The 25,697-nt window shown below is 47.0% G+C and overlaps 1 protein-coding gene across 1 annotated transcript in view; it reads left to right on the top strand.

Moving 5' to 3' along the window:
- GRIK4 (glutamate ionotropic receptor kainate type subunit 4) overlaps positions 1-25,697 on the top strand; it is a 356,362-nt gene that overhangs the window by 155,595 nt on the left and 175,070 nt on the right. The window contains exon 2 of the mRNA XM_063943500.1: positions 12,175-12,308. Coding sequence (XP_063799570.1) covers positions 12,227-12,308 — 82 coding nt within the window. The 5' untranslated portion in view covers positions 12,175-12,226. The remainder of the gene's footprint in view (positions 1-12,174; positions 12,309-25,697) is intronic.

The raw sequence follows: 25,697 nt of genomic DNA, 5'->3' as shown, positions 1-25,697 counted from the left end.
GGCGCCGCACAGCGCGCTGCATAGCGCGCACACAAGCGGCCGGGAGTCGGAGTCGGACACACAGAGGCTGGCTCCAGGCAGGAAAATGGCGGCCGCAGCGTGCGGCGCCCTGTAAGAGTGGCGCCCCGCGCGGCCGCTCTAGTCGAACATGCCTGGAGCCGGCCCTGGTATTAGGTCTGAAACCACTCCCCCAGCCTCAGGGATTAACCTTCTTCAGTCTTACAGTGACTTCTGCCATCCTTTACTGCAGAGTGGCATGTAATGAGACTGGCCGACAAGGGGTAAACGTTGTCAGGTCTTGAAGGTGTTTATCACACATTACTTTATACTTTATTGTAACCGAAACCACATTTGAAAGTAATAGAAGCATCTAAGGAAGAGGTAACAGCCCCCTAATCTGACCCTATGGTAATGCTACTAGTTGATAACATGCATTAGAGTGCAGAGAGAGCATAATAAAGGACATTTCTGAATCCTGTTCCTGATGATTTAGCTGAAGCTGCATGTTTCACGCAGACTCGGGGGGAAAAAATACATACTGTATGTTTTTCTCAATCTAAAAAAAAAAAATATGACACAACACACTAAAATACTCAAACTGCTACACTTCCAGGCACCCAGTGGCTAATTGCATTATTTTATTTCTGCTCATCTTTTCCTCTGATGATGGCATGCACAAATAATTCCCATAGTGCTACAGGTGAGGGACTTTTCAGCCATTTGACTTTGCTGGCGGAAGTGTAGTAATTACGTGCGCTCACTGCTGGAAATGCCATTGTCAAGCAGCAGCTACGCATTATTTTCTGTTTGTACCCATTGGTGAAAGTAGAAAAAAAACGTCTTATAGGCACTGTGTGCGCGCGCCGAAGACGCAGAAAAATGGGTGTGACCAAATGCCATGTGGGACGTGGCCAATGACAATGGGGGCATGATACACATATGGGGGGGCCAGATACACTTATGGCACCAATAGTGCCAGATACACATATGCCCCCACAGTGCCAGATACGCCCCCACAGTGCCATATACACATTGCCCCAGAGTGTCAGATACACATTGCCCCAGAGTGTCAGATACACATATGCCCCAGCAGTGCCAGATATGCCCCCACTGCACCAGATACACATATGCCCCCCACAGTGCCAGATACACATGCCCCCACAGTGCCAGATACACATATGCCCCCAGAGTGCCAGATATGCCCCTTCAGTGCCAGATATGCCCCTTCAGTGCCAGATATGCCCCTTCAGTGCCAGATATGCCCCTTCAGTGCCAGATATACCCCCACAGTGCCAGATATGCCCCCACAGTGCCAGATACACATGCCCCCACAGTGCCAGATACATATTCTCCACAGTGCCAGATGCAGATGCCCCCACAGTGCCAGATATGCCCCCACAGTGCCAGATACACATGCCCCCACAGTGCCAGATACACATGCCCCCGCAGTGCCGTGTAACATGTGCCCCCAGAGAGACAGATATGCCCCTTCAGTGCCGGATATGCCCCTTCAGTGCCAGATATTTCCCCACAGTGCCAGATATGCCCCCACAGTGCCAAATACACATGCCCCCACAGTGTCAGATACATATGCCGCCATAGTGCCAGATGCACATGCCCCCAGAGTGTCAGATATGCCCCCACAGTGCCAGATATGCCCCCACAGTGCCAAATACACATGCCCCCAGAGTGCCAGATATGCCCCAGCACTGCAACTTACCGTTGTTGCTGCTGCCTGGGGCTGGCACTGTCTTCTGCTGGGGAGAGGAGAGCGCAGCACGCGCTCCTCCTGTCCCTCTCCTGCCCTCAGTCTGGTCTGCTGAACTGGCGCCGGTCCGTGAGCCAATCAGGGCTCGCGGTCCGGCAGCTGCAGCTCTTGATTGGCTGCCGGTCCGCGAGCTCTGATTGGCTCACGGACCAGCTCAGTGCACACTGCCGCCCACCAATGCCGGACTCCTCGGGACTAGCAGGCAGGAGAAGAGAGGCGCATGCTGCGCTCTCCTCTCTCTCTCCAAGAACTGGTGTCTGTAAGGTGGCGGTACGGCGTACCTGTTGGGATTTTCTAACAGGTACGCCGTACCGCCCCGTACCGCCATACTTGCAGCACTGTTTGTACCACACCCTGCTTATGACTTATTATATCCCAGTGTCCATATTCAATGCTGGCATATTCTGTTACAGTTTATGGGGTTGTGCACAGTTGAACATCCGCCGTTTCGCGCAGTTTATACAAAGATGAATGCATGTGTAAATGCAGCTATACAGATTCATATGCAATGCGTGGACCCTTATATCTGAAGAGGCGTTCTCATGTAGTCAGAGTTCATTGAGAGCGTGTTTGTTTGCCATAGCATGTAACCATATATACGCCCATATACAGTAGTATACACGTATTAAGAGGCATATCTTTTGCATGGATTGGTTACAAAATGTTGATAGTCATAATGTTGACATTCATCATGAAATGTCTACATGTTTCGTCCTGTGGCCTAATGGTCACTTAGCTGCTATCATGTGACCGTCACTTCCAGTCAGACGTCCAATCCATTGTTCTACCCCTACCTCTAGTGCCTTACCCTAACATCACACTCCACAGCCTAGTTCTACGCCTCCCCCTAATGCGTAACCTTAACCTCTCCCCCCCGCAGCCTAACCCTAACCTCCTTCCTGCAGCCTAACCCTAAACTCCTCCCTGCAGCCTTACCTCCTCCCCACAGCCAAACCCTAACCTCCTCCCTGCAGCCTAACACTTGCCTCCTCCTGACAGCCTAACCCTAACCACCTTCCCGCTGCTCACAGTCTAACCCTAACCACCTCCCTGCAGCCTAACCCTAACCTCCTCCTCACAGCCTAACCCTAACCTCCTTCCCACATCCTAACCCTAACCTCCTCCCTGCAGCCTAACCTCCTCCCTGCAGCCTAACCCTAACCTCCTCCCCACATTCTAACCCTAACCTCCTCCCTGCAGCCTAACCCTAACCTCCTCCCCACATCCTAACCCTAACCTCCTCCCTGCAGCCTAACCCTAACCTCCTCCCTGCAGCCTAACCCTAACATTCTCCCTGCAGCCTAACCTCCTCTCTGCAGCCAAACCCTAACCTCCTCCTTGCAGCCTAACCTTAACCTACTCCCCGCATCCTATCCCTAACCTCCTCCTCAAAGCCTAGCCCTAAACTCCTCCCCAATCCTAACCTCCTCCCTGCAGCCTAACCCTAACCTCCTCCCCATAACCTAACCGTAACTTCCTCCCTGCAGCCTAACCCTAATCTCCTCCATGCAGCCTAACCCTAACCTCCTCCCCACATCCTAACCTCCTCCTCAAAGCCTAGCCCTAACCTCCTCCCCACATCCTAATCCTAACCTCCTTCCTACAGCCTAACCCTAACCTCCTCCCCATATCCTAACCCTAACCTCCTCCCTGCAGCCTAACCCTAACCTCCTCCCCATAGCCTAACCGTAACCTCCTCCCCGCATCCTAACCCTAACCTCCTCCTCAAAGCCTAGCCCTAACCACCTCCCCACATCCTAACCCTAACCTTCTCCCTGCAGCCTAACCCTAACCTCCTCCCCATAGCCTAACCGTAACCTCCTCCCTGCAGCCTAACCCTAATCTCGTCCATGCAGCCTAACCCTAACCTCTTCCCTGCAGCCTAACCCTAACCTCCTCCCCATATCCTAACCGTAACCTCTTGCCTGCAGCCTAACCCTAATCTCCTCCATGCAGCCTAACCCTAACCTCTTCCCTGCAGCCTAACCCTAACCTCCTCCCCATAGCCTAACCGTAACCTCCTGCCTGCAGCCTAACCCTAATCTCCTCCATGCAGCCTAAGCCTAATCTCCTCCCTGCAGTTTAACCCTAACTTCCTCCCCACAGCCTAACCGTAACCTCCTCTCTGCAGCCTAACCGTAACCTCCTCTCTGCAGCCTAACCTCCTCCCAACAGCCAAACCCTAACCTCCTCCCTGCAGCCTAATCCTAACTTCCTCCCCGCAGCCTTACCCTTACCTCCTCCTCACAACCAAACTCTAACCTCCTCCTCACAACCAAACTCTAACCTCCTCCCCGCAGCCTAATCCTAACCTCCTCCTCACAGCCTAACCCTAACCTCCTCCCCACAGCCTAACCCTAACCTCCTCCCTGCAGCCTAACCTTAATCTCCTCCCTGCAGCCTAACCCTAACCTCCCTGCAGCCTAACCTTAACCTTCTCCCTGCATCCTAACCTCCTCCCAACAGCCAAACCCTAACCTCCTCCCTGCAGCCTAACCTCCTCCCTGCAGCCTAACCCTAACCTCCTCCCTGCAGCCTAACCCTAACCTCCTCCTCACAGCCTAACCCTAACCTTCTCCCCACATCCTAACCCTAACCTCCTCCCTGCAGCCTAACCCTAACCTCCTCCCCACAGCCTAACCATAACTTCCTCCCTGCAGCCTAACCCTAATCTCCTCCCTGCAGCCAAACCCTAACCTCCTCCCCGCAGCCTTACCCTTACCTCCTCCATGCAGCCTAACCCTAATCTTCTCCCTGCAGCCTAACCCTAACATCCTCCCCACAGCCTAACCCTAACCTCCTCCCTACAATTTACCCCTAAATCTCCCTCTTTTGCCTAACCCTAACCTCCCTCCCCCTGCAGCCTAGCTCTAACCTTCCCTCTAGAACCCTCCTATCTAGTGCCTAACCCTTGCGCTCTGGCCTGTAGCTTAACAGTAATGTCGACATTCTGTCAATGCCATCATCTCACCTGCTGATATTCTGTTGCCGGTCGACAGTTTAACAGTGTCAACATACATGTCGACATTGTGGTGTCAACATTATGAATGTTGGCCTTTTTTTATTACATCGCCTTTTGTACCTAGTATAAGCTGACCGTGATGATTTGTAGTGAACCAGGCAAATACACTACCTATGAGAGCTTGAGGCATCACTAGAGGCACACAGTTCTGCATATAGGCAACAATACTCTCCAACGATGTATCAGTGACTGTGCTCTCAATACATGAGGTGCAACTATAGATCCAACCAATCACAGAACTTCTTTTGATGAGTGCTGTAGAAATCGTTAAGAAATGAAAGGGTGGTGTGTATGAGCGACGTGCCAGCCAAAATAATTTTTGGTGAGATCTGCAAAAACAATATAATTCTGGGTTAAAAGTAACCTAATGTAATAAGCTGTGATGTTGTGACGACCTCTTCCCCAAGATACACTGCAGTGCATTTCCCGGCATGCTTGTGATAAACCGCGCCACGCTTCTGATTCTTTCCCATTAAACATGATCTATTGCTGGATGTCATGAGCATCAAGCTATGTATCAGTTGGGAACTGTCCACGGTTCTGCAGTTCTGTGATTTCATAGCAGCTGGTGCTGGTCAAACAAAGCCTATAAGAAATAAAGCACAGAAGTTTGAAGGACAAGAACCGTATGTTATCAGTTACACTACAGCGAACATAAATTATGTGTACACATTTGGCATAGTAACACTGGGCCTAATTCAGACCTGATCACAGCAGCAAAATTGTTCTCTAATGGGCAAAACCATTTGCACTGCAGGTGGGGCAGATGTAACGTGCAGGGAAATTTAGATTAGGATGGCTTATATTGTTTCTGTGCAGGGTAAATACCGGCTGCTTTATTTTTACACTGCAATTTAGATTTCAGTTGGAACGCACCCCACCCAAATCTAACTCTCTCTGCAGTGTAAATGGTTTTGCCCGCTAGAGAACAATTTTGCTGCTGTGATCAGGTCTGAATTAGTCCCACTGTACAGATTCTGTTTTTGGTAGGACGATATGAAGGCTCCCATGTGCACAGATTTTGCAACTGGAATTGTTTTCCATATGCACCTCAGAATTTGCTTTCCATATGCACCTCCATAGAGTAAGACAACATAGAGGAGGAGAAAAATTGCCTGGGTAACGAAGGACAGCCACTGAACATTCCTCAAATCTATGGGTTACACAGCAGACAGGTTTGCCGAGAGAGAAATGGGACGGGTACAGATTACCCAGGTCAATCTGAAGGGTCCAGTGGGGCATGGGTCAGTCGGTGAATAAGATTTATGTCCCCCTCACTTCTCTACACATTAATATAGATTGAGAATATGCAGCGGGGGATGGTCATGTTCCCAAGTCATCAGTGGTGCATGGCAGATGTCTCTGCGGCCCCAACAGTATGCACCTGCTACTGAGCTTAAGGGTAATGTGCAGCCTCTATGAAGGTTAGAGGTCCATCCAGTGTGGACTGCGAATCATATCAGGCTGCTAATCACTGATATAGGGTCTGATTGAGAAGCTTCTGTATTCCTTCAGTTATTGCATAATGCGTGCTATCTTTATCTCCACAATGTCTCTTCAGCATAATTCATCCAGAAGTGCGGCGGTCACTCTGTACAATTCTAGAGATGTAAAATATCATTATTTGGTGGAATGTTAATAGCATTTAGCTGTAGCTTTATAGTATAATAATGAATGTCCTAAATCAGAGTTTCCCAAACTCCGCCATTACAGTACAGGTTTTAAGGATATCCAGGTTTGAGTCCAGAGGGTTAAATCAAGTTGACTGAGGTACTAATTAAGTCACCAGTGCTCAATAATGAATATCCTTAAAACCTGGCCTGTAAAGACGGAGTTTGGGAAACCTGTCTGTAAATAAATAAAGAAATGGTCAATAAAACAATTGTTTGCAAAATGTAAATAAAAGGATGTAAGAAAAATACATAGGACCTTATTCAGGTTTGTTAGCAAACCAAAAAAGCACACTAATGGGCAAATCCATGTGCACTGCAGGGGGGACAGATGTAACATGTGCAGAGAGAGTTAGATTTGGGTGGGGTGTGTTCAAACTGAAATCTAATTTGCAGTGTAAAAATAAAGCAGCCAGTATTTACCCTGCACAGAAACAATATAACCCACCCAAATCTAACTCTCTCTGCCTAACCACAGGGGAGCTTAAACCTAACCCCCCCCCCCCCCCATCCCCCCGCAGCCTAAACCTAGCCTCTTCCCCCGCGGCTTACCTCTCAGATGGGCTGGCACATGCTTATCTGGATCCTGGGAGACGAGATTCCGGTGCCGAGCTCGTGACCCTATTCAGGATGCTGGCGTCAGCATACCAAATAGTGTTGGTATTCTGGCGTCAGTATTTTGACTGCCAGGATCCCGACCACCAAAATCCTGACCGGATCCCATTAATTCCAGTTATTGAAGGATGAGGCAGGGGTACTCGGTGCAAGCCACTAAAGGTTAGCCAGAGAACCTACCACTCTCTCAGGTAAGATTGTCAGTGGAACCCCCCCCCCCCCCCCCTCCTCCCCTCCTATTTCTCAATCACAGCCATGTCAGCAGGAGTCAGTGACTGTAATAAAACTGAGAACTTTTGCGGTAGTGGGATATCAGACAGTACAGGCCAGGATTACGAGGCTGGCCGGACTATTCGTGACAAAGTAGAAGATTGCTGGAGAGAATCACAAGAATAGTGATCAATGGGGGTCATTCCGAGATGATCGTAGCTGTGCTAAATTTAGCACAGCTACGATCATGCACACTGACATGCGGGGGGATGTCCAGCACAGGGCTGTCCCGCCCCGCATGTCAGTGCCGCCCCGCCCCCCCCCCCCCCCCCACGCAGAAGTGCCAAGGCATCGCACAGCGGCAATGCCTTTGCACTTCAAGAGTAGCTCCCGACCAGTGCAGCTTTAGCGTGCTATCCGGGAGCTACTCATTGCTCCCCGGCCCGCAGCGGCTGCGTGTGACATCATGCAGCGGCTGCGGCCCGCCCCCCGTTCGGTCCGGCCACGCCTGCGTCTGCTGGACCACGCCCACGAAACGGCGCCCTCCCACCCCCCACCCCCTGCCCAGCGACCGCCTCTGCCTGTCAGTCAGGCAGAGGCAATCGTAGCAGCCCGACGGCTGTCTGGCATGCGTCGGCACCGCAATTCTGACCCGATCGCACCACTGCGATAAACTGCAGCGTGCGATCGGGTCAGAATGACCCCCAATGTCTTCCCTGTCTTGATGTTCCTTGGTGGGTAACTTGGACCACCAGTAGGAGAGAGAACAAAGAAACCACAAAAAAAAACGGTCTTTTAGTTTTTCCTGATGCTTGCGGTCTGCTATAATGTGAAATATTGTGCCTATATAAATATCTAGCCAGTGTTCATGACTTGTACGCAGGGGCGGATTGGGAACAAAAAGCGGCCCTGGAAAAATTTGAACTAGTGGCCCCACATGGGCAGCACCAGAGGTGTAAGGTCTAGCCATGGGCCATGGCAGCAGCACCCTCCCCCCAAGACTTTCCAGATAGTGGACATGTCCAGCATCAAGGGGGAAGTTAAAAGGAAATAAAATTAAATATTATGAGCACATTATATGATACACCTTCAGAATTTAGGAAACTATATAATTCTTTAGAAAGATATATTTTCTTGCTTATTACTCCAACCGTATCCCAATCACTATTCACTCAATCTTATATGTCAGCCAAGCAGGCAGACAGAGCATACACTAGATCATCTGCAATCACAGGCTAAGTGGCAAAGTCATTTTCATATATGCAAATTATTTTGCATCTTATTCATTATGTCTATAAAAAGGACCACATGTCCTCAAACAAAACAGGCCCCACGGGTGCGTCGGCCCACCGGGACTCTTCCCTGTAAACCCTATGGCCAATCCGCCTCTGCTTGTACGTTAGTATCAGAAAGCCATGGTTGCGGGTTTAAGGATACTTGTCTAGGTGCCACATGTAATTCCAGGGGGATCTATCTCCACACTGTTTTGCCTTGTAAATGATTGCTGCTTCATAAATACAGGAAATTTGCAGAAATTCCTGAACAGCCTGCACCTCGCAAGCTATTACATAATGCCCATTATGTTGATTGCGTTAAAATATATTGGCTAAATAACTGACAATGATAAACAGTGAATAATGTACAAAAAATTAAAATGATGAAATTGTGATAGATAAGTGCACTCACCTGGATTCTGTGACAGCGTGACTTTAATCCTGACTTACATTGTATACTATTGACAGGAAATCAACGTTCTTAGGGGGAGATGTATCAAACCTTTGAAAGAGGACAAGTGAAGTTGCCCATAGCAACCAATCACTAGATAGCGAGAAGCCATGGGCATCTTCTCCAGCTGACATCTCCCGTATGGAAATGATATCCAGTTGACGTAAATCAGGCAGACCGGTGGAGTGTACAGTATATGCTAGAAATAATTACCAAGGTAATAGGTAAGGCGCTGACAATGAGCAGCTTTTACCGCGAGCAGCTGAGCAAGGGGATAGTTAATCCCACCAGATAAATCTAAGAGCAAATGTGAGCAGCGCTTATAAGCTGGATATGGTGTAAAAAAAAGCGTTTACATTTATTTAGACACAATATTAAAAACCATTAATGTTGCAACATATCATGAATTAAAAAAAAATATATATATATATGTGTAAAATAAACAATCAAGATACATTGGGCAAAACATTAGCACTGCATGATGTTAATAAATATATATGGCTGGGGTTTACGTGTAAGTTGAGTCCATGGAGAATGGCCATAGTCCTGGGGGTTACGGTCGTTAGGTCGACACAATTTAGGTCGACACTCATTAGGTCGACCACTGAAGGTCGACAATGCCATTAGGTCGACATGGCCGTTAGGTCGACATGTACTAGGTATACAGGTCAAAAGGTTGACATGAGTTTTTCAAATTTCTTTTAATTTTTTGGATTTTTTCATACTTAACGATCCATGTGGACTACTACTGGAACGGTAATCTGTGCCGAGCGAAGTGGTAGCAGAGCAAGGCACCTTGCCCGAAGCATTGCAAGCGGACACGGGTGGTCATTCTGAGTTGATCGCTAGCTGCATTTGTTCACAGCGCAGCGATCAGACTAAAAAATGGCAGTTCTGCGCATGCGTATGTGGCACACGCGCGACGTCCGGGCACAACAAACGATGCACATTTGCACAGGGTCTAGCAATGCATTTCAGTCACACTGCTTGCCGCAGAGTGATTGACATGAAGTGGGCATTTCTGGGTGGCAACTGACCGTTTTCATGGAGTGTTTGGAAAAATGCAGGCGTGCCAGGGAAAATGCCGGTGTGGCTGGGCGAACGCTGGGCGGGTGTGTGACATCAAATCCGGAACTGAAAAGTCTGAAGTGATCGCAAGCGCTGAGTAGGTTTTGAGCTACTCTGAAACTACACATACATTTTTTGTAGCCGCTCTGCGATAAAAACGTTTGCACTTCTGCTAAGCTAAAATACACTCCCAGTTGGTGGTGGCATAGTGTTTGCACGACTGCTAAAAACTGCTAGCGAGCGTTCAACTTGGAATGACCCCCCACGATGCACTAATTTGGGTTCCCCGTCACTTTACGGAGAAAACGACACCAAAAACAGTTAAAAATCCTCATGTCGACCTTTTGACCTGTCAACCTAGTACATGTCGACCTAACACCCATGTCGACCTAATGGCAATGTCGACCTTCAGTGGTTGACCTAATGAGTGTCGACCTAAGTTGGGTCGACCCAATGACCCATACCCGTCCTGGGAATAGGCAAATAGCGATGTCACTTGTTGCCCGCTGCAGGAGTAGATGGAGGACCTCTTAGTAGCTTGATTATGGACTTATTGCTGGTCCTGTTGAAAGCTATGGTCTTTGGTTCAAGAAGTGATCGCAACATAATTCCCCTTTTTGGACGTCTAGGCTCGCCTCCAGGAAAAAGTCCAAAAGCGAAACATGTTGGTGCAGAAGCTGGGTACTGCATGATTTTGGACTTTTTCCTGGAGGCGAGCCTAGACGTCCAAAAAGGGGAATTATGTTGCGATCACTTCTTGAACCAAAGACCAAAGCTTTCAACAGGACTTACACGTAAACCCCAGCCTTATATATTCATTAACATCATGCAGTGCTAATGTTTTGCCCAATTTATCTTGATTGTTTATTTTACACATATATATTTTTTTTTTAATTTATATGATATGTTGCAACATTAATGGTTTTTAATATTGTGTCTAAATAAATGTAAACCCTTATTTTTTACACCATACCCAGTTTATAAGCGCTGTTGACATTTGCTCTTTAGACTGGTGGAGTGTTGCTGATTGTTGGGGATGGGATGTGACCGTGTAGAGTGCCTGGTAGCGGAACATGCCTTACTTCATGGAACCACTATAGCTTTATAGCTTGTGACACTGATTGAACAGAAGACCATCATGTTCTGCTTTTTGTGGCTGTTTTGGTCTTTAGAAAGGCAAAAATAAACCAACCAACCAACCAACCAACCAACCAACCAACCAACCAACCAACAAACCAACCGCTACTAACTGCCAATTTAAGGGCCTAATTCAGACCTGATCGTAGATGTGTGAAAAAACGCACATCTATGATCAAAATCTTAGGCATGCAGGGGGACGCCCAGCACAGGGCTAGCCCACCCCACATGCCAGGCCCTACTACCCCCCCTTGCAGATGTGCAAAAGCATCGCACAGCGGCGAGCTTTCGCAGTTGCCGAGTAGCTCCCTGCCTACGCAGCCTTGCTACAAAGACAAGCAGCTAGCCACCATGTTTTTGACCGCAGCGGCTGCGTGTGACGTCACGCCACTGCCTGTGTTGTCCAGACCACGCACCCCCCAACACTGCCACACCATCCCAGCGCTGCCATCCCAACACCGCGACACACCCCTGACCGCCCCGCGACCGCCTCTGCCTATCAATCATTGCATCTCACCGTGTGCGCACGCGCAGTACAGCTGCCGCGCACACAGCATAGGTCTTCAGCCTGCGGTCACTGCCGCTGCAGCGACCAGGTCTGCATTAGTCCCTAACACCACAAACTGAAACAAATCAGCATTTGTGGCAGCTGTTATAATCTCAAATATCAGGCATTGTATTTGTTTTATTTACTAGAAATAGCTACAAATACCGCACCGTGTAAGAAAGTTGTTACATACAACTTAAATCAGTGTAGTGACTGCATAGGAAGTCTTATTGCTTTTGGGAAATAAACTCAATATGGTTTTATTGTTTGATCGACATTTTACTCGATTGCTGTCACAATTATTCTATAGCTTATACTACAGTGATGATAAAGTAATAAGAACAATTCCTGTTTATTGCAGTCATATAAATGGCACTTTCAAGAGATATCATGTGTCCATTGTGTTTTTCAGATATTTATGGTATGCCCAGATCACCGAAGGGCTTCATGACGATTTGTGTAAAATGCTCCGTGTCCTGGCGCCTTTGGTGCTCCTCCTCTTGTTGCTGATGAAGTCCACTGGCAGCCCTAATTCTATTCGAATTGGTAAGTTGATATTTTGTCTGTCTGTCACAGGGTGTTCTAGTCTTGATTCAGAGCAGGGCACAGAGGACAGTACCTTTTGCTACCATTAGGTGGCCCTACTAATATTCAGGGCCAGCTAAACAGCATTGTAGGCTTCCATACAGTGAATGGTTGTCCGCACTCTGATTGGTGGATAGCTCCAGCCATCCACCAGTCGGCATGCTGACAGACATTCACTGTCTGGCTGCAGGCTGGGCGGTAGATAGAGAATTCTGCCTCGCCGCTCTGGTTGTGTGGCCACCACCCACAGCTGCTCGAAGGCCCCTACAATTGTGGACCCCGGGGCAGTTGCCCAGTATGCCTATATGTTAAGATGGCCCTGCCAGTATTGGTGGGGCTCTTATTATTAGTATGGCAGACTCATGCATTTGTTGTTATAGAGAAAAGTATTTGTAGATTTAGATTTGTAGACAAGTGATTGACAGGAGAGGCGATTGTGGGGAGGCAACGCTCCGTTTCGAAGGCGGAGACGGGGGGTTGTAGGGGTGGCGGAAGGGAATCGGGAGCATGGTGGCGCACACAGGGTTCTGTCGGCGGCGTTATCGGGGCGGCTGCACGCAACCACTCCGATCTTAAAAATGGTGGCGAGCCTCCTTCTGTCGCAGCCAGGTTGCGCCGGCAGGAGGCTTCCATAATTTCACCGTAATTTCAGCGTGATCGCAGTGGGTGGGCAGTGGACAGCATGCTAGGCGGTCTTGCTACAAAGTATTAGTACAGTAAATGTTACAAAGCTATTAAAGTGAATAAAAAACTACTAAGCAATATTCTTAAATATTATTATTTTTTAAACTTAAGAATACAAAAGAAATTGTGTCCTTTTACCCAAACTACTACAAAGAGAAAATGTAAATATATTCCTTTCTATTATACTTCTTTAAAAGAAAAAAAAATGATGCACTTATCAGAAGAATTGCATTTTAAGACAGTTGGCAGCAAAATGAAAAGACTCACGCAGCGCAGTCACGAGAGTATAGCAGTCTGATGGGGAGCTGGAGGGCAACTTTATATATAATTATTCCTTAATCCCCGCATGGCAGTACAGAACTACTGTTCTCTGTGGGGTAGAGTCACTTACAAAGGTGAGAAAATGTGCAAGCACATTTTCCTGAGACAGAGCCAAGTTTCGGGACATACTGTCTGCTTGAAACTAAACTCAATACTGCTTCAAGTACGAAGTCGTTGTAGGAGTACAAACACAATTTCACCTACAGAGAGCAATAACACTGTAGAAGAGAGCAGTTGGCTGTCGTAGACAAATTAAGACTTGAATGCCCACCTATGTCTCTAGCTGTAGGTATCCCACCCCGTTTCTCTTATAGCTACTCCGTTATTTGGCTGGGGTGTACATCATTAGATCTACACTAAAAAGGTCTACAATCAATAGATTGACCACTAATGGTCAACATACATTAGGTGGACAGGGTCAAAAGGTCAATATAGAAATAGCCAACACAAACAAAGGTCAACACAATTTTTTTTGGGGGGTTTTGTCACTTTTCTGCCACAAAAAAAGCCTCATTAGTGTACCGCTTCGCTCGTCAGGTTACTATTCCTAATTGTAGTCCACGTGGATGGGAAAGTATGAAAAAGTTGAAAAAAAGTTGAATTTTTTTTAAACCCCCAGTGTCGACCATATGTGTGTCGACTATTGTCATGTTGACCTTTTGAAGCTGTCGACCTTTTGAACTGTCTACCTTTTACATGTCGACCTTTTGAGCCTGCCGACCTAAATCATGTCAACCATTAGTGGTCAACTGAAAATGGCCCAGTCAGTAGATAAAGGGGGCAAAACTTTTTTTAAGTATATAAGTGAAAGGAGAAAATCAAATGGAGGAATAATAAGACTTAAGACAGAGAGTGGGCATTTGGTGGAGGGAGACAAGTCAATAGCAGATCACCTAAATAATTATTTTTGCTCAGTATTTACTACAGAAGAAGGGATGGGGCCACAGTTAAGTTGCAAGGACATTCATAAAAATAAGGTAGATGAAAATACATTTACAGAGGAGAAGGTCCTAACAGAACTTTCAAAACTAAAAGTGGATAAATCAATGGGACCAGATGGGATACACCCAAGGATACTCAAAGAGCTAAAAGATGTGCTGGTTACACCTTTAACAGAATTATTTAACCAGTCACTAAATACAGGTGCTATTCCAGAGGACTGGAAAAGAGCAAATGTAATTCCACTGCACAAAAGTGGAAGCAAGGAAGAAGCAAGTAACTACAGACCAGTAAGCCTTACATCAGTAGTAGGGAAAGTAATGGAAAAACTATTAAAAGAAAGAGTAGTGGAATACCTTAAATCAAACAACTTACAGGATCCAAAACAGCATGGATTTACTGGTGGGAGATCATGCCAAACAAATCTTATTGACTTTTTTGACTCTGTGATGAAAATAATAGATCAAGGGGGAGCTGTAGATGTAGCATATCTAGACTTTAGTAAGGCATTTGACACTGTCCCACATCGCAGACTGCTAAATAAACTTGAAAGCCTGGGGGTGGATTATAAATCAGTTAAATGGATAAGAACCTGGTTGCAGGATAGGAAACAGACAGTCGTAGTTAATGGAGTGCAATCTATGGAGGGAAATGTTACCAGTGGAGTACCCCAGGGATCTGTACTTGGTCCAGTTCTCTTTAATATCTTTGTTGGTGACATTGCAGATGGTATTGAAGGGAAGATATGCCTTTTTGCAGATGATACAAAGATATGCAACAGGGTAGACACACCGGGAGGGGTCAAACAAATGATTAATGACCTAGGTAGGCTTGAGAAATGGTCAAGAACGTGGCAACTACAGTTTAATGCTAAAAAATGCAAAATCATGCACTTGGGTCTCAAAAACCCAAAGGCTAAGTATAGTATCAAGGGTACTATAATGGAAACTACTGAGGAGGAAAGAGATTTAGGAGTCACTATTTCAAGTGACTTGAAGGCAGGAAAGCAATGCAACAAAGCAATGAGAAAGGCAAGTCAGATGCTTGGTTGCATAGGGAGAGGAATCAGTAGCAGGAAAAAAGAAGTGATAATGCCACTGTATAGGTCATTGGTACGGCCCCATCTGGAATACTGTGTCCAGTTCTGGAGACCCTATCTCCAGAAGGATATAAATACATTAGAGAGTGTACAAAGAAGGGCAACTAAAATGGTGCATGGCCTACATCACAAAACTTACCCGGAAAGGCTAAAAGATCTTAACATGTATAGTTTGGAGGAGAGAAGGGAAAGGGGGGACATGATAGAAACTTTCAAATATATCAAGGGTCTTAACAAAGTTCAGGAGGGAAACATTCTTCAAAGGAAAAGAAGTATTAGAACTCGAGGGCATACATTGAGACTGGAGGGGGGGAGGTTCAGGGGAAATTTAAGGAAAAATTACTTCACAGAAAGGGTAGTGGATAAGTGGAATAGCCTCCCATCAGAGGTGGTAGAGGCTAAGACTGTAGGGAAATTTAAACATGCTTGGGACAGGCATATGAATATCCTTACAAAGAATTAAGGTTAAAAAAGGGTTGAGATTGCCTAAAGGATAAAATAAAAAAGGGGCAGACTAGATGGGCCAAGTGGTTCTCATCTGCCGTCAAATTCTATGTTTCTATGTTTCTATGTAACTATGGACTGTAGACCTTTTTAGTGTAGATATACAGTATAGACCGGATACCATATATTTAACACATTTTATTTCCATTATGTTTTGTTAAGTTCCTTTTTTAAATTACTTTTTAATTATATACTGCATGTATGTATGAATGAAAGCCTCTGCACAGGCAGGGGTTGTCCATAGTTTCATACAGTCACAATCTAATTGCTGTGCATTCGCAATTAGTTTGTGATCACATGACGGGGCAGACCTTCTCATGCTGGGCGGCCTTGCTCTGCAGCCCCCAGCTGACATTTTTTCAGTCGCAGTTTCTGCTAAGATTGTAGAAACTACGAAACTGCGAGAGATGCTGAATAGAGTCCTTACTGGGGAAATTATTATGACAACTGGGTTAGTGGTTGGGTCAACTTTTGCCCTTAATGCAGCTTGAATTCTTCTATGAATGGATTCTACTAACTGTCCACACAAGTCTTAAAGCCCAGATACAGTGCAACCGGAAAGTATTAACAGCGCTTCACTTTTTCAACGTTTTGTTATATTACAGCCTTATTCCAAAATGAAATTTTTGTCCCTCAAAATTCTACACACAATGGGGGTAATTCCGAGTTGATCATCTTCCCTGACATGCGGGGGGATGCCCAGCACAGGGCTATTCCACCCCGCATATCAGTGTCGCCCCCGCCCCCCACCCCGCACAAATACAAAATCATCGCACCGCGGCGTTGCTTTTGTATTTGTGGAGTAACTCCCGGCCAGCGCAGCTCCTGTGGCTGGCCGGGAGTTGATTGTCGCTGCCACTGGCCACGCCTGCGTTGGCCAGACTGCGCCCCCTAAATGGCGGCTTAACGCTGCCGTCCAGCCCCATCCCGCCCAGCGACCACCTCTGTCTCAGAGGCGAGCGCTAGGCAACGACGGCTGGCATGCGCCGGCGCACTGCGCCGCTGGCGCATGCACAGTTCCGACCCAATCGCTGCGCTGCAACAAACTGCAGCGAGCGATCGGGTCGGAATGACTCCCAATACCCCATAATAAAAACGTGAATTTTTTTGGGGAGATATTTGTTAATTTATTAAAAATAAAAACTAAGAAATCACATGTACATAAGTATTCACAGCCTTTGCTCAATACTTTCTTGATGCACCTTTGGCAGCAATTACAGCCTGAAGTCTTTCTTTAATATGATGCCACAAGCTTGGCACACCTATCTTTGGGCAGTTTCTCCCATTCCTCTTTGCAGCACCTCTCAAGCTCCATCAGGTTGGATGGGAAGCGTCGGTGCACAACCATTTTCAGATCTCTCCAGAGATGTTCAATCGGATTCAAGTTTGGGCTCTGGTTGGGCCACTCAACGACATTCACAGAGTTGTCCTGAAGCCCCTCCTTTGCTATCTTGGCTGTGTGCTTAGGGTTGGTGTCCTGCTGAAAGATGAACCATCGCCCCAGTCTGAGGTGAAGATCGCTCTGGAGCAAATTTTAATCCAGGATGTCTCTGTACATTGCTGCATTCATCTTTCCTTCTATCCTGACTAGTCTCACAGTTCCTGACGCTGAAAAACATCCCCACAGCATGATGCTGCCACCACCATGTTTCACTGTAGGGATGGTATTGGCCTGGTGATGAGCGGTGCCTGGTTTCCTCCAAACATGATGCCTGGCATTCACGCCAAAGAGTTTAATCTTTGTCTCATCAGACCAGAGAATTTTGTTTCTCATGATCTGAGAGTCCTTCAGGTGCATTTTGGCAAACGCCAGGCTGGCTGCTATGTGCTTTTTTACTAAGGATTGGCTTCCGTCTAGCCACTCTACCATACAGGTCTAATTGGTGGATTGCTGCAGAGATGGTTGTCCTTCTGGAAGGTTCTCCTCTCTCCACAGAGGAATGCTGTAGCTCTGTCAGAGTGACCATCGGGTTCTTGGTCACCTCCCTGACTAGGGCCGTTCTCCCCCGATTGCTCAGTTTAAACGGCCGGCCAGCTGTAGGAAGAGTCCTGGTGGTTCCTGTTACGCACACCAGTGCTAACAGGAGTATACCGGTGCATGAACAGAGAGGGAAGCGAAGCAAACGAACTCACAGACAGTATAACATAACATACAAAGGAGGTGATGGAATAACTAATAAACACAAAGTGAACGGAGAAGCCCAAAGGCTCAGGAATTGGGTGTCTCCCTAGTGTCAGGAATGCTCAGATGGAATAGAGCGGACAATGAAGCGATGTGTAGTGATTTCACATGTGGAGCACCTGAAATGATGTTGCTAAGAGCAACAGAAAAAACCCCAAAGAGTTACCAACGGGTGTGGGAATAAACTCCTTGGTCAGAGATAGAAATATAGACACAAGGAGAGTATCCACAATCCTAACCCCCACTTGCAGAGCACAGGTTCAGCTTACTGCCACTAAACTGACATCTGGACGCCCTGCACAGTGAGGGAGGATTAAGCAAGCAGGTCTGAGAGTACAGCCGCAAACCTGCTGGGTTCACAGAATAGCAAAAGAACCCCAGCAGGTCAAACAACTGACTCCAGTCTTACTGCTAGGTCCGGATTGGCAGAATGAAGTACCGAATCCCAAGGCCTATTCGCAGTAAGCAACAAGTAAATACAAAGTCACACAGTACTAGCTAACTCTCTGGAACTAACAAACAAAGATTCAGCAGCATTTGCCTAGCCTGAGAGGATGGTTTATATAGCAGGTGCTGTCCACGCCCCACTCAGACCTCACAGACTGTGAGCACAAAACCAGCGCCGGATTCCCTGCCGTGCACAGAGCCTGTAACCACTACACCGTAAAAACCCGGACCGGAGTATCAGCTGCGCTCAGGTTACTTCGCTAACACTTGCCTCCCGGTTGCCATGGCGACGTGGCAGCACAGAGCAGGAGATCCTAACAGTACCCCCCCTCTGACGAGGGGTCAAAGAACCCCTACCACCGGGTTTATCGGGGAACTGCGAGAAGAAAGAGCGTATCAGTCTGGGGGCATGAAGATCACAACTGCGCACCCACGACCGCTCCTCCGGGCCATACCCCTTCCAGTGCACCAAAAATGACAGCCGACCCCGAACCATCTTGGAGTCAAGAACCCTTTCAACCACAAACTCCCTCTGACCCCGTATCAGAAGAGGAGAAGGTCTTCCACTGGAAGAAGGATTACTAACCGCCAGTTTTAAAAGGGAACAATGAAATGTTTTATTGATACCCAATGAACGGGGCAGATCTAACTGAAATGCCACCGGATTGATAACCCTGGTGATCTTATAAAGGCCGATGAACCGGGGGCCTAACTTATGAGATGGCTGTCTCAACTTCAAATTCTTGGTGGACAACCAGACGAAGTCTCCTAATTTGAAGCTGCAGGGTCTTCTCCGCTTATCAAAAACCCTTTTGGTCACTAATGACACAGACACAAGGGCTTTCTTCACTTTCCTCCAAATACCCCTAAGGACCAAAACAACAGAGGAACCACCAGGCGTGGAATCCAGGGGGTCAAAAGAATTGGCCTTAGGATGATGCCCATACACACAAAGGAAGGGAGAGATCCCTGTAGCAGAGTGAGCCGCGTTGTTATAGGCAAACTCCGCCATGGACAGATGAGCAACCCAGTCAGTATGACACTTGGAGACATAACACCTGAGGAACTGCTCCAAGGACTGGTTCACCCTCTCAGTCTGCCCATTAGACTGTGGATGGTAGCCTGACGACAAGCTCACAGAAATCTGGAGATCAGAACAAAATGCCCTCCAGAATTTGGCCACAAACTGGGATCCACGGTCAGAGACCACATCAAGTGGCAACCCGTGGAGGCGCACAACATGCTGCATAAATAACTCAGACAGGCGTCTGACCGATAGCAACCCAACCAGTGGAACGAAATGCGCCATCTTCGAAAACCTGTCAACGACAACCTAAATGGCTGTCATCCCCGAGGATTTGGGCAAGTCCACCACAAAATCCATGGAAATGTGGGTCCATGGCTTAAACAGAATAGAGAGTGGATGTAATTGGCCGACAGGAACCCCTCTAGGAGTTTTATTTCTGGCACAAACGTCACATGCCCGAACCCACTGATCCACATCCCTAGCCACCGAGGGCCACCACACCGCCCTAGACAGCAACTCCCAAGTTCTGGCAATACCCGGATGCCCTGCCGACCTCTTGGCATGGAATTCCAGGAACACTCGCTGTCTTAACCTAGGAGGCACAAACAAGAGACCTACCGGAAGGTCTGGAGGAGCCTGCTCCTGTGCTCTAAGGACTAATGACAAGAGGTCCTGGGTAATGCCCACTTTAATACATGATGGGGACACAATGGGCAATGGCTCCTCGGTGGTCTCTTGAACTGGAGCAAAACTCCGCGAGAGCGCATCAGCCTTGATGTTTTTTGACCCAGGGCGATATGTTATCAAAAAATTAAAGCGAGCAAAAAACAAAGCCCTTCGTGCCTGCCTGGCATTGAGCCGCTTCGCTGACTCTAAATATGCCAGATTCTTATGGTCGGTGAGAATTGAGACTACAAACTTAGCCCCCTCAAGCCAGTGTTTCCACTCCCCGAGTGCATCCTTTATAGCCAACAATTCCCGGTTACCCACATCATAATTCATCTCGGCAGACGAAAATTTACGGGAAAAGTAAGCACAGGGATGAAGGCGATTATCAGACACCCCCATCTGAGAGAGCACTGCACCGATACCTATCTCAGAGGCATCCACTTCTACCAGAAAAGGACGCTCTGGATCTGGGTGTCGCAGCACCTTGGCCGAGACAAATGCCCTTTTGAGATGGGCAAAGGCCGCTTTGGCCTCACAAGACCAGTGAGCAACATCCGCCCCTTTCTTAGTGAGTGCCACCAAGGGGGCCACTATAGACGAAAATCCAGCGATAAACCGTCTATAAAAATTTGCAAAGCCCAGAAAACGCTGAAGCGCCTTCAAACTAGTGGGCTGCACCCAATCCAGGACTGCCTGTACCTTAGAACCCTCCATTTGGAAACCTTCTGAGGAGATAATATACCCTAGAAATGCGATTTGCTGGACTTCAAACTCGCACTTCTCCAGCTTCGCCCCAAGCTGGTGGTCTCTGAGTTTCTGGAGGACTAAGCGTACGTGCTTCCCATGTTCCTCCAGGGAATGAGAGAAGATTAGGATGTCATCTAGATAAACAACTAAGAATCTATCCAAATATTCCCTGAGCACATCGTTCATGAATTCCTGGAAGACTGCCGGGGCATTAGAGAGCCCAAAAGGCATCACCAAATATTCATAATGCCCTGAGTGGGTATTAAAGGCAGTCTTCCATTCATCCCCCTCTCTTATTCGGATTAGATTGTAAGCACCGCGTAGGTTAATCTTATAAAAAATGGTGGCAGTACGAAGCTGGTCAAACAAAACCGAAATGAGAGGCAGTGGGTACGAGTTTTTAATCGTGATACGGTTCAATTCCCTGAAGTCGATGCAGGGTCGCAACGAACCGTCCTTTTTACCCACGAAAAAGAACCCCGACCCAACTGGGGACTGTGAGGGTCTGATAAATCCCTTAGTCAAGTTCTCCTGAATGTACTCTGCCATAGCCTGAGTCTCAGGACGTGACAGGGAGTACAACCTGCTCTTGGGAAGCTTAGCATCCGGCAACAAATCAATGGCACAGTCATAGGGGTGATGGGGAGGTAGTACCTCCGCAACTTTTTTGGAGAACACATCCGCAAAATCTGCATAACATCCTGGCAATCCTGGCAAACTTAGCTGCGAGAGCCTGACTGGAAGGCTCAAGCAACTCCTGAAACAATCACTACCCCAACTAAGAATCTCCCCAGAGACCCAGTCAAATTGAGGGTTATGGGCCCTTAACCAGGGTAACCCCAAAACCAATGGGGCAAAAGAACAGACAGTCACATAAAAAGACAATTTTTCAGAGTGTGTGGCTCCAATAAACAAAGGAATTTGGCTGGTGCAGGAGGTAATTTTACCCTGGGACAATGGTTCCCCGTTTAACCCACAGATCTCAATCTCTGATGCCAAAGGTACTGAGGGAACAGAGTGTTCCAGGGCGAATTGACGGTCCATGAAAACCCCATCGGCCCCACTGTCAACAAAGGCCTCAGTCTTGACAGTTTGACTGAGGATCTCCAAAGTCACCGGAATGAGAAAAGTCTTTTTGGGAAATTCTGACTTCTGGCCTGACAGGATATTTCCCATCACCCTCAGGCCCTGAAGTTTTCCGGTTTTTCTGGGCATGATACTACAACATGACCTTTATTCCCACAGTACAAACACAAACCCTGCTGTCTCCTCCGCGTCTTCTCACGCGAGGAGAGGCGGGTAGCCCCAATCTGCATAGGCTCCTCGGAATATTCCTCAGAGTCTGAGGTTCCCTTGGGAAAAAAGGAAACTGCGGTCTCCCTTTCAAGCCTACGCTCTCTCAGCCGTCTATCCACCCGGATGGATAACTGCATGAGCTGATCTAAGCTATCAGGCGAGGGATATTGTACCAGTTGGTCCTTTATCTGGTCAGAAAGGCCCCTTCGGTACTGGTTTCTCAGGGCTGGGTCATTCCACTGGGTATCATGAGCCAACCTCCGAAACTCCGTACTATAAACCTCAGCTGGCCGTGGCCCTTGCTTAAGAACCGTAATCTGAGCCTCGGCTGAAGCCATCTTGTCAGGGTCATCATACAAAATGCCCAGTGCCGTAAAAAAAGCATCAACACTTTTTAGCGACGGACAGTCAGGCTGTAACCCATATGCCCAGACCTGTGGGTCTCCTTGTAGCAAGGAAATCACCATGCCCACCCGCTGAATCTCCGACCCAGAAGACTGGGGCCTAAGCCTGAAATATAGCTTACAGCTCTCCTTGAAACAAAAGAACTGCGAGCGATCTCCAGAAAAACGATCCGGGAGATTTACTTTCGGCTCCTTAACCCCTGAACTTGCCGCTGCTGCTGCGGGAGCTCCGCTAGCGGCCTGCGGGGTGTTCATTTTAATGGACATCTCATTAAATTGTCGAGTCAGGACCTGCACCTGATCGACCACCTGTTGCAAAGTATTTTGAGGGGTATGCTCCATATTCCCACAAAATTTCAACAGGAGTAGGGCTGCTGAATATGTTACGCACACCAGTGCAAACAGGAGTATACCGGTGTATGAACGGAGAGGGAAGCGAAGCAAACGAACTCACAGACAGTATAACATAACATACAAAGGAGGTGATGGAATAACTAATAAACACAAAGTGAACGGAGAAGCCCAAAGGCTCAGGAATTGGGTGTCTCCCTAGTGTCAGGAATGCTCAGATGGAATAGAGCGGACAATGAAGCGATGTGTAGTGATTTCACATGTGGAGCACCTGAAATGATGTTGCTAAGAGCAACAGAAAAACCCCCAAAGGGTTACCAACGGGTGTGGGAATAAACTCCTTGGTCAGAGATAGAAATATAGACACAAGGAGAGTATCCACAATCCTAACCCCCACTTGCAGGGCACAGGTTCAGCTTACTGCCACTAAACTGACATCTGGACGCCCTGCACAGTGAGGGAGGATTAAGCAAGCAGGTCTGAGAGTACAGCCGCAAACCTGCTGGGTTCACAGAATAGCAAAAGAACCCCAGCAGGTCAAACAACTGACTCCAGTCTTACTGCTAGGTCCGGATTGGCAGAATGAAGTACCGAATCCCAAGGCCTATTCGCAGTAAGCAACAAGTAAATACAAAGTCACACAGTACTAGCTAACTCTCTGGAACTGACTAACAAACAAAGATTCAGCAGCATTTGCCTAGCATGAGAGGATGGTTTATATAGCAGGTGCTGTCCACGCCCCACTCAGACCTCACAGACTGTGAGCACAAAACCAGCGCCGGATTCCCTGCCGTGCACAGAGCCTGTAACCACTACACAGTAAAAACCCGGACCGGAGTATCAGCTGCGCTCAGGTTACTTCGCTAACACTTGCCTCCCGGTTGCCATGGCGACGTGGCAGCACAGAGCAGGAGATCCTAACAGTTCCAAACTTCTTCCATTTACGGATGATGGAGGCCACTGTGCTCATTGGGACCTTCAAAGCAGCAGATACCCTTCCCCAGATTTGTGCCTCGAGACAATCCTGTTTCAAAGACATAGGGTTCTATTTACTAAGGCTTGGATTGAGATAGAGGGGGTCATTCCGAGTTGTTCGCTCGCTAGCTGATTTTAGCAGCATTGTACACGCTAGGCCGCCGCCCTCTGGGAGTGTATCTTCGCTTAGCAGAATTGCGAATGAAAGATTAGCAGAATTGCGAATAGAAAATTCTTAGCAGTTTCTGAGTAGCTCGAGACTTACTCCTACACTGCGATCAGCTCAGCCCGTTTCGTTCCTGATTTGACGTCACAATCACGCCTTGCGTTCGGCCAGCCACTCCCCCGTTTCTCCAGACACTCCCGCGTTTTATTCTGGCACGCCTGCGTTTTTCCGCACACTCCCAGAAAACGGTCAGTTTCCGCCCAGAAACACCCACTTCCTGTCAGTCACACTCCGATCACTTCAACGATGAAAATTCTTCGTTCGGACGTGAGTAAATCTACTAAGTTTTGTGCTAAAATACTTAGCGCATGCGCACTGCGCACCATGCGCATGCGCATTTTTGCCTTAATCACTCCGTAGCGAAAATCTGCAACGAGCGAACAACTCGGAATGACCCCCAAAGTGCCAATCAACCAGCTCCTAACTGTCATTTTTCAAACACAGCTTGTGACATGGCAGTTAGAAGCTGATTGGCTGGTACTTTATCTCCGTCCACTTTATCTCCATTTGAGGCTTAGTAAATAGACCCCATAAGTTTCAAAAACGTGTACCTTTTTGGAATTTATTATTTAAGCATAAACTTTCATATGGAGAAAAGGAGAATGAAAGCATTTTATTATAATAAACAGATATGTATAAAAATAGGTGGTTATTAATTCCAGTGTTGTCTAATGGTATTTTGTTTATATATTTAATACCAGTTTATCTATCTGTTGTTGTCAATTAAATAGTCATCTATATTGTGTTTCAAAAAATAGGATTTTTTCATTTGTTAAATTGTGAGTTGAATCAAAATGGCATTAAATGACTGAATCATTTTTAGAGACAATTGATCTTTTAGTTGGTCCATAGTTTTAATGAATCTTTTCTAATGGTACAAAAGATTTTTTGGGGGAGATATTTATTATTTTCCCAAAGCAGAACTATTGTACTTTGTTTCTTAAAATACACCAAATTGGCTGATAATTTGCTATGTTATATAATTTTGGTATTCATGTAAACGAGCCCAGCAATAATATTGGATGCCAATGGAAACTCATGGACCTCCTTGACTTCTGTGCCTATAAATTGTTCATTTTAAGATTCCAGATTATTTTTCAAAATAAAGTTGAGGATTGCTATAATTTTGTGTATTCCTTATCCCAGTATACTGTATTTCATGTACTTTTCCTGGCAAATAATTGAATTTATTATTAGAATGTTTTGATTTAAAGTGGACACATTTATACAGTAGGTAATGCCTCTGTTTATTTCTCATTAAATCGAAAACCTGACTCCTAATACTCAATGGAAGTGTTGTGAAGGTATGGTAAAAAGATGATGAGATGTTATGAAAATGAATAGATCATCGGCGCAGAGGGTTCTCGTTTGCAGATTGTTTTACCGTTTACACACCTTAGACAGCTTCATCTTTTCTAATTGCCTTAGAGAGAAATTCAGGGGAATAAAGGGCATCCTTCGCATGCTACACACTTCATT

This window comes from Pseudophryne corroboree, chromosome 10 (genome assembly GCF_028390025.1).
Source record: "Pseudophryne corroboree isolate aPseCor3 chromosome 10, aPseCor3.hap2, whole genome shotgun sequence".
NCBI classification, from domain to species: Eukaryota; Metazoa; Chordata; class Amphibia; order Anura; family Myobatrachidae; genus Pseudophryne; species Pseudophryne corroboree.
The sequence above is the reverse complement of the archived record's forward strand: the minus strand, read 5'-3'. Positions and strand labels throughout refer to the sequence as shown.